At 42.3% G+C, this 9,304-nt stretch overlaps 1 protein-coding gene across 1 annotated transcript; it reads right to left on the bottom strand.

Annotated features, from left to right (window-relative positions):
- Positions 1–6,001: 6,001 nt before the first annotated feature.
- LOC137077515 (E3 ubiquitin-protein ligase TRIM39-like) lies at positions 6,002–6,922 on the bottom strand. Its single transcript, XM_067445250.1, has one exon. It carries the CDS (start codon positions 6,920–6,922, stop codon positions 6,002–6,004), a length of 921 nt encoding a protein of 306 aa, XP_067301351.1.
- Positions 6,923–9,304: the final 2,382 nt, after the last annotated feature.

Here is a 9,304-nt window from a genome sequence, read left to right as displayed (position 1 = left end):
ACATTGGAAAAGCGAGTGCCTAGACCCAGACAGATGTGTTAACTGTGGCGGAATTGGACATTGGAAAAGCGAGTGTCTAGACCCAGACAGATGTGTTAAGTGTGGCGGAATTGGACATTGGAAAAGCGAGTGCCTAGACCCAGACAGATGTTTAACTGTGGCGGAATTGGACATTGGAAAAGCGAGTGCCTAGACCCAGACAGATGTTTAACTGTGGCGGAATTGGACATTGGAAAAGCGAGTGCCTAGACCCAGACAGATGTTTAACTGTGGTGGAATTGGACATTGGAAAAGCGAGTGCCTAGACCCAGACAGATGTGTTAAAGGGGGGGTGAAATGCTGTTTCATGCATACTGATCTTTTTACACTGTTAAAGACTTGGAATCCCATACTAAACATGGACAAAGTTTCAAAAGTTAAGGTGGACGTTTGATGGGAGTATTTCTTTGTCAAAAATACTACTTCCGGTTAGTCATAAGTTTCGGCAAGTTTTTTGCGATCATGCGTCCCCTTTGACGTTAACGGGGGCGGAATTTCCTTGTATGGGCCTTACGGACAATTCTACCGGAAGAGCGTGAGAGAGAGAGAGGGAGAGAGAGCGAAAGCAACAGGCTACGCCCATCAAAGCGCTGGCTTGTAGGATGCTAAACAGGTGATGTGCACATAACAATGTCACCAAAAAAGTGCGTTTTTGGTTGCCAGACCAAGACAGTCCTGCACAGATTCCCCAAAACCCCGCGGTAAGGCAACAGTGGATGTAATTTGCTTTTCCGGATCAGCAACTGAGTTGCGCGAATGTTTATATCTGTTCGCTGCATTTCGGTGCCGACTGTTTCATAAACAAGGCCCAGCTCGACGCCGGATTTTCCGATCGCCTAATGCTGAAGGATGGAGCAGTCCCAACGATAAAGGTCCCAACGTTAGAAGGGTGAGTGAGACTGCTTCAAATGTCTGTGTTTTTGCCTATGCTCATCAAGTAGCCCAAACATGATCACGTATAGTTAATTGATCAATGGAGCATGCGATGTGTAGTGCGTGTACATTTGTTTAGCTGGCCACTATATGTGTAACTTTATGTTTGTGTATTGTAAAAGCACTCCAAACAACAATACACAAAGAGGGGGGAAATATGTTGAACTAAATAAGCGCGCTTCTTCATTCAAATGCGCTACTATTCCGTGTCTTTCTATGTAAACACTAACTAGCCTGCGGTGCAAAACCAGTCCGCTTACTGTCTACACAAACCACGCGTAAACACACACACACACACGTGTACAACTGCACTTCCCACATGTACACCTTCAAAGACAAAAATACGACGATATAATACAAGTATAAATATGTAAATAACACAAGCCGCTAAGCATATTATATAGTTAGTGTATAACTTGTAGCACATAGAGACGTCCTGCTCTAGTCGTTTTTGCTGCTGCTCCTGTTCAACTGCAGCCTCTGGGTCTGATTCCGGATCATAGATGTATGGCTGTATCTGATTAAAAGCCATATTTTTATTTTGAATAAAGTTTTTTTCCCGCTGTTGACACAGCTTTACGACGCACTCGACTCAACACACAGCGCGCTGCTGCACACGTCATTATTTAGCTCCGCTCACACGACACGCCCCCACCCGCTCGGCTTTTTTCGGAAAGACTCGGAACAGCGCATCTTTCTTATATAATTATAAAAAAAATAAAGACTTTTCGGAGATATGCAGGATGCAATGCTACTCTGTAGGTACTCAAGATTGACATGACACTGACTGAAACTGAGTGTTTCACCCCCCCTTTAAGTGTGGTAAAATTGGACATTGGAAAAGCGAGTGCCTAGACCCAGACAGATGTGTTAAGTGTGGTGGAATTGGACATTGGAAAAGCGAGTGTCCGGAACCAGTGAAGAGCACATGTGGAGGGAGACTGAACGGAGGGCCGTCCGACGGGAACCTCACGTCCATGGGGGTAAATGTATCATTAAATTTTTTCTGATTTTGCTTTTGGCAATGAAGATCTGCTTGCTAAATGTGATGACATAGAAATAGACCATTTTTACAAAGCTCACAGTAGACTTCCTATGGTAGAAATGTCAGTAGAGGGGAAACTTAACAATAAACTTAAACTTAACAATTTAGTGATAAAAAGGGCAGACGTGCCCCTGGTGTTTCTATGTCCAGTAGATGGGCGATGCCAAAAAGTGCCACAGGTCATGTAGTTCGTGAACCATATATAATGCCTTTAAAATTACAGGGTATTCAATTTGTACAGAGCTTCTTGAAAACTGAATCATGTCCGGTTAACCTTTTAGGTAGGGATTTAATGTGTAAACTGAAAAATAATTTATATTGTGATGAAGGAGGGATGATGTTATTTCCATAACATCCCTGTTTTCTCCAGAACGACTGTACAGCCAAATCTAATTCTGCTGCAGTATTGTCCTGTTTAACACTGAAGCTGCTCTGACACAATCGCCGTTGGAAAAGCGTGATATAAATAAAGCTGATTGATTGATGATTGGATATTGCTGACATGTGCATGTGGATGGAGGATTGTGCACTGTATGCATATGAATGGGTGGCCCCAAACCAATGGCTGCTGTAAAAAGCTCATGATAGAGTCATGAACATTTCTGATTTTATGGCAAAAGCAAATCTACATTGCACATGTCGGGTCAGCCTAGACCCGGATGAAACTTTTGTAGAAAAATGGTGCAGTACTGCAAAAGAGGAACTCAAAACTGACACTCTTTTGGATGCTGAGCTGTGTGTGTGGCAAGCATGTGTTTGTCAGAGGAGCAGAAAGAACTGTTTTCTGTCGAGGGTTCGACCCATCACATTTCGCTGTCGAAATAAATAAAAAAATCTGAATGGGAAGAGTGGGGCCCATTCACTGTAAAAGGCTAAACCACAAAGGACTGGCAGATATTTGATTCTAAGATAAATTCTTTCTTCAGCGAAAGCACAGGATGTTATAGACAGCCTTGTGTGAAAACTCTAACAGCTACACACTTTGTTGACATTGTGAAAACTGAAAACTGTGACAGGATGTTGGTGACAGATGTGAAAATTCTGAGTACTAGAGTGTTCATGGGCAAGGGATAAATATGGGTTGTGAGCCAGTCCATGAAAGTGACTACAGGCCTAAATGAATGCAATATTCTCTCAAACCAGAGGCAGTTGAGGACATTACGCCTGTTCTTGAATCTCTATTGGCCAAAGGTATAATTGCAGAATGCCCTAACTCACCTGTGCACACTCGAATTTATCCAGTGAAAAATATAAGAGAAAAGGCAAGTCCACTGAATGGTGATTTGTAGAGGACCGGAAAGCAAATAGTGAATAGTGCGATGCAGGCCAGAGCTCCAAATCTCTACACCATTTTGTTACAAATACCAGCAAATACGCCACATTATACATTGGTGGACATCTCACACACGTTTTTTAGTGTACCTGTGCACAAAGACTCGCAGTTCTGGTTTGCCTTCAGTTTCAATGGTAAGGCATACACTTTCACGAGACTGTGTCAAGGGTAGTGTGAGAGTCCAACAATATATAATGAGGCATTGAAGAAGGGTTTAGTTGATTTGGTGCTACCAGAGGGAGTGGCTCTCTCAGTACGTAGATGACCTCCTGGTGTGTGCACCAAACAAGGACATATGTGACGAGGCCACAACTTTATTACTTTGTCACTTAGCAGATAAAGGCCACAAAGTTAATCCAGATAAGGTCAGCATCAGTCAGGAAAAGGTCACATTTTTGGGGCATATTTTGAAGCATGTTCAGGGAAATCGATTTCCAAAGCTAGGGTAGAATACAGAACATCCCAAAGCCCATTATAAAAAGGTAAATTATGTTTTTTGGGTATGACGTCATACTATACTGGCTTACTCTGAGAAAGAGGGACCCCTAGCTGAACTGATATATGGCTCCAACATGGGAGCTAATGATGAAATCAAATGGACAGAACATGCTGAAGAGGCTTTCTGTGCCATGAAGGAGGACTGCAAACTGCTCCCACCTTAGGTATTCCAGACCCAGAAAAAAAAACATTTACTCAAACAGTAGATGAAAGAAAGGGCATAATGTCCTCGGTCTTGTTGCAAGACCATGGGGGTAAATACAGCTCAAGAGGCTGTAATGGCCTCAAAAGAATTTATAGGATTAAGTGATTTAATCCTGTTAGTTCCACATGCAGTAGCTATGATACTACTGCAACAAAAAAAACATCTAATTTATCCACAGCTAAGTGGATGAGGTATAACTTTATCCTACTCGAAATGCCAAACATCGCTGTGAAAAGGTGTAATGTGCTGAACCCTGCCACACTTCTTCCAGTAGAAGGGGAGGGCGAACCACACTGATGTATCTCACTGTTAGATGAGATATGCACTCCAAGGGTGGACCTGAAAGACAAAGCCCTGACAAATTCTGACATGCTCCTATATGTGGATGGTCCATCCAGAAGAGATGAAAAGGGTCAGAACCGAGCAGGATGTGCTGTAGTGTCAGACAATGGTATAGTGGAACAGGGCTCACTTCCTTCTACTTTCTCTGCACGGGCTGCTGAGCTAATCACATTGACTGCAGCATGCAAAGCAGCTGAGGGCCAGTCGGTTATGATATATACTGACTTGAAATATGCCTTCGGCGTGGTCCATGATTTTGGGGCCCTGTGGAAACAGAAAATTCTTAGAGGCAGATGGTTAACCCATTTTGAATAACCAGCTAGTAAAACAGTACTAATACAACAGGAAAAGATGCAGTTTCAATAGGAAATAGAGCAGCAGATATAGCAGCAAAGAATGCTTCTCTGCTACCAGTGAATGTTACAGCGTATAGAGGGGACAGCACTTTCTGCTCTGGTGACATCAAACTAATGTTCATGCTTCTTTTTTAGACAAGCCGAAATGGAGACAAGCCGACTGCACATTTTCAAAGGGTCTCTGGTAGGGACCAAATGATAAACCATGTTTACCTTCTCTCTTTTTTTCAGGCCTATGCAGTATTAACAAAAAGTTTTCCTCCACAGCAGCAGATTTTTGCAGCAGATGTCTCATATGTAGCACTCACAATATAGGGAGGGGACAGGCAGTGAAACAGAAGAAGTATCCCAGTCCAGATAGACCCTTTGCACACGTAATTACATAGAACTAAGCCCATCAATGGGAAAAGAACTGCATGGTGGCAGTAGACGTTTTCAAAATGGGTAGAAGCACTACCAACATCCAAACCAAATTTACACAGCTGTTACTTCAAGAGATAGATTTTATTAAATGAACAGAAACATTAATACGTGCAATTCAATGATCAGTTACAGTGTTTTATAAATGAAAAGTAGAAGCCCAGAGTACAACGATCATCTGATGAATATCAAAATTATTTGTTCACGGCACCATTAGACATTTTATATCAAACATTTTACACATCATGTTTCTCCATACAGTAAAAAGTAAAAATATTTCTGAGCATCATGTGTTGGGATCCTTGATCCTAAACTGGGAGCACACATTTGTTCCTCCTGTAAGGCTGAGTGTTTGGATTTAAATTCATTCATTAGCAGATGCTTTTATCAGAGTAGCTCACAAATGAGGAACATCATGAGCAGTGTGTCATAAGAGCCAATGACATTCATAATACACATATTTAGAGTAGGACCTCATATTAGTGCACAGGTTAGGAAGAAATTCAATGCAGGGAAGTAAAAATATATAGTTAAATGTTTCTGTTTTAGTGTTTCTATTTGTGAAAAACTACGAACTTCATCCTCTCAGTTCTGAAACACCAGATGAATGTTGGAGAGAATCTGGAGTCTTTGGCATGAGCAGGAAAGCCATCTATGTCCGTCTCTGTGCTTCATTCTGGCTAAACTCTGGATTGGTCGGTGAGGTTTCTGAGCTGTTACTCATTAAAGGTTGACTGGATTCTAAAGGAGATTCTACAGGTTCTGGACAATCTATAATCTGACTCTGATCACCTGCTCCTGGATTGGTCAGTAAAGGTTGACTGGACTTTTCAGGAGATTCTACAGGTTCTGGACAATCTATAATTGTAAGTGGACTCTTGACTGGACTCTTCAGGAGATTCTACAGGTTCTGGACGATCTATAATTGTTATCGGACTTTTATTACCTACTCCTGGATTGGTCAGTAAAGGTTGACTGGACTCTTCAGGAGATTCTACAGGTTCTGGACAATCTATAATTTTAATCAGACTCTGATCACCTACTCCTGGATTGGTCAGTAAAGGTTGACTGGACTCTTCAGGAGATTCTACAGGTTCTGGACAATCTATAATCTGACTTTGATCACCTGCTCCTGGATTGGTCAGTAAAGGTTGACTGGACTCTACAGGAGATTCTACAGGTTCTGGACAATCTATAATTTTAATCACACTTGTATCTCCTACTCCTGGATTAAAGAGCGGAGCGACTGACCCAGTGAATCTGGAGCTCATGGTCAGCAGATGTTTCCTCTCTTTGACATTGTAAAATGACAGCTGACCGTCATCATAATCTAACAGAACTCCCAGTCGTTCAGGTCTCGGCGTCACTGGGAGTTTAACTGGTGGATCAGTGTTGGTGTGAAAGCCTTTAGGACCGTCTGAACACAAGAACCAGAAACCGTTTGATGGAGTTACAGCAGATCTGTCTGTTGAACGATAGTTTCCATGCTTCATCACACCAATCATCCAGTTAGGTGGAGCTGCCAGCTCTTCTTTAGGAGGTTTAGGTGGAGCTGCCAGCTCTACCTCCCAATAGTGGCGTCCAGATGTGAATGTTTGAGCTCCAGATGCACATAATTCATATGGAAATCCCTCTCCAGTGGGAATATATCCTGTTCTCTCCCTCAAGACTTTACAGTCCTTAGAGATCAGCAGATCTGGATGTGAACGCTCACGGTCAATAGTGATCTGAACTGAGAGGTAGAAATACATAAATCAACCAGTATTAATCCTCATGGGTGTGCAATATTTCCACATACAGTCTTGTTCAAAATAATAGCAGTACAATGTGACTAACCAGAATAATCAAGGTTTTTAGTATATTTTTTATTGCTACGTGGCAAACAAGTTACCAGTGGGTTAAGTAGATTCTCAGAAAACAAACAAGACCCAGCATTCATGATATGCACGCTCTTAAAGGGGGGGTGAAACACTCAGTTTCAGTCAGTGTCATGTCAATCTTGAGTACCTATAGAGTAGCATTGCATCCTGCATATCTCCGAAAAGTTTTTATTTTTTTAATAATTATATAAGAAAGATGCGCTGTTCCGAGTCTTTCCGAAAAAAGCCGAGCGGGTGGGGGCGTGTCGTGTGAGCGGAGCTAAATAATGACGTGTGCAGCAGCGTGCTGTGTGTTGAGTCGAGCGTCATCCCTAACAGCGGAAAAAAACTTTATTCAAAATAAAAATATGGCTTTTAATCGGATACAGCCATACATCTATGATCCGGAATCAGACCCAGAGGCTGCAGTTGAACAGGAGCAGCAGCAAAAACGACTAGAGCAGGACGTCTGTATGTGGTAAGTTACAAGTTATACACTAACTATATAATATGCTTAGCGCGGCTTGTGTTATTTACATATTTATACTTGAATTATATCGTCGTATTTTTGTCTTTGAAGGTGTACATGTGGGAAGTGCAGTTGTGCACGTGTGTTTGTGTGTTTACGCGTGGTTTGTGTAGACAGTAAGGTGACTAAAAGCAGTCTCACTCACCCTTCTAACGTTGGGACTGCTCCATCCTTCAGCATTAGGCGATTGGGAAAATTCGGCGTCGAGCTGGGCCTTGTTTATGAAACAGCGAACAGATATAAACATTCGCGCAACTCAGTTGCTGATCCGGAAAAGCAAATTACATCCACTGTTGCCTTAACGCGGGGTTTTTGGCGAATCTGTGCAGGACTGTCTTGGTCTGGCAACCAAAAACCCACTTTTTTGGTGACATTGTTATGTGCTATGTGTAATTGTCACCTGTCCAGCATCCTACAAGCCCCGCTTTGATGGGCGTAGGCTGTTGCTTTCGCTCTCTCCCTCGCTCTCTCTCACGCGCAGGCTGTTGCTTTCGCTCTCTCCCTCGCTCTCTCTCACGCGCTTCCGGTAGAATTGTCCGTAAGGCCCATACAAGGAAATTCCGCCCCCACTAACGTCAATGGGGACGCATGATCTCAAAAAACTTGCCGAAACTTATGACTAACCGGAAGTAGTATTTTTGACAAAGAAATACTCCCATCAAACGTCCACCTTAACTTTTGAAACTTTGTCTATGTTTAGTATGGGATTCCAAGTCTTTAACAGTGTAAAAAGATCAGTATGCATGAAACAGCATTTCACCCCCCCTTTAAGGCTGTGCAATTGGGCAATTAGTTGAAAGGGGTGTGTTCAAAAAAATAGCAGTGTCTACCTTTGACTGTACAAACTCAAAACTATTTTGTACTTTAGCAATCCTGTGAATCACTAAACTAATATTTAGTTGTATGACCACAGTTTTTTAAAACTGCTTGACATCTGTGTGGCATGGAGTCAACCAACTTGTGGCACCTCTCACCTCTCACCACTCCATGATTCTTTAACAACATTCCACAATTCATTCACATTTCTTGGTTTTGCTTCAGAAACAGCATTTTTGATATCACCCCACAAGTTCTCAATTTGATTAAGGTCTGGAGATTGGGCTGGCCACTCCATAACATTAATTTTGTTGGTTTGGAACCAAGACTTTGCCCGTTTACTAGTGTGTTTTGGGTCATTGTCTTGTTGAAACAACCGTTTCAAGGGCATGTCCTCTTCAGCATAGGGCAACATGACCTCTTCAAGTATTTTAACATATGCAAACTGATCCATGATCCCTGGTATGCGATAAATAGGCCCAACACCATAGTAGGAGAAACATGCCCATATCATGATGCTTGCACCTCCATGCTTCACTGTCTTCACTGTGTACTGTGGCTTGAATTCAGAGTTTGGGGGTCGTCTCACAAACTGCCTGTGGCCCTTGGACCCAAAAAGAACAATTTTACTCTCATCAGTCCACAAAATGTTCCTCCATTTCTCTTTAGGCCAGTTGATGTGTTCTTTGGCAAATTGTAACCTCTTCTGCACATGCCTTTTTTTTAACAGAGGGACTTTGCGGGGGATTCTTGAAAATAGATTAGCTTCACACAGACGTCTTCTAACTGTCACAGTACTTACAGGTAACTCCAGACTGTCTTTGATCATCCTGGAGGTGATCATTGGCTGAGCCTTTGCCATTCTGGTTATTCTTCTATCCATTTTGATGGTTGTCTTCCGTTTTCTTCCACGTCTCTCTGGTTTTGCT

Source organism: Pseudorasbora parva, chromosome 1 (genome assembly GCF_024679245.1).
Source record: "Pseudorasbora parva isolate DD20220531a chromosome 1, ASM2467924v1, whole genome shotgun sequence".
Classification (NCBI taxonomy): domain Eukaryota; kingdom Metazoa; phylum Chordata; class Actinopteri; order Cypriniformes; family Gobionidae; genus Pseudorasbora; species Pseudorasbora parva.
Note: the sequence above shows the minus strand (reverse complement) of the source record. Positions and strands in the feature narration are given on the sequence as shown.

What these genes read in the sequence shown, in the direction of transcription:
- LOC137077515 (XM_067445250.1), bottom strand. Translation starts at nt 6,922, where the DNA reads ATGTATTTCTACCTCTCAGTTCAGATCACTATTGACCGTGAGCGTTCA.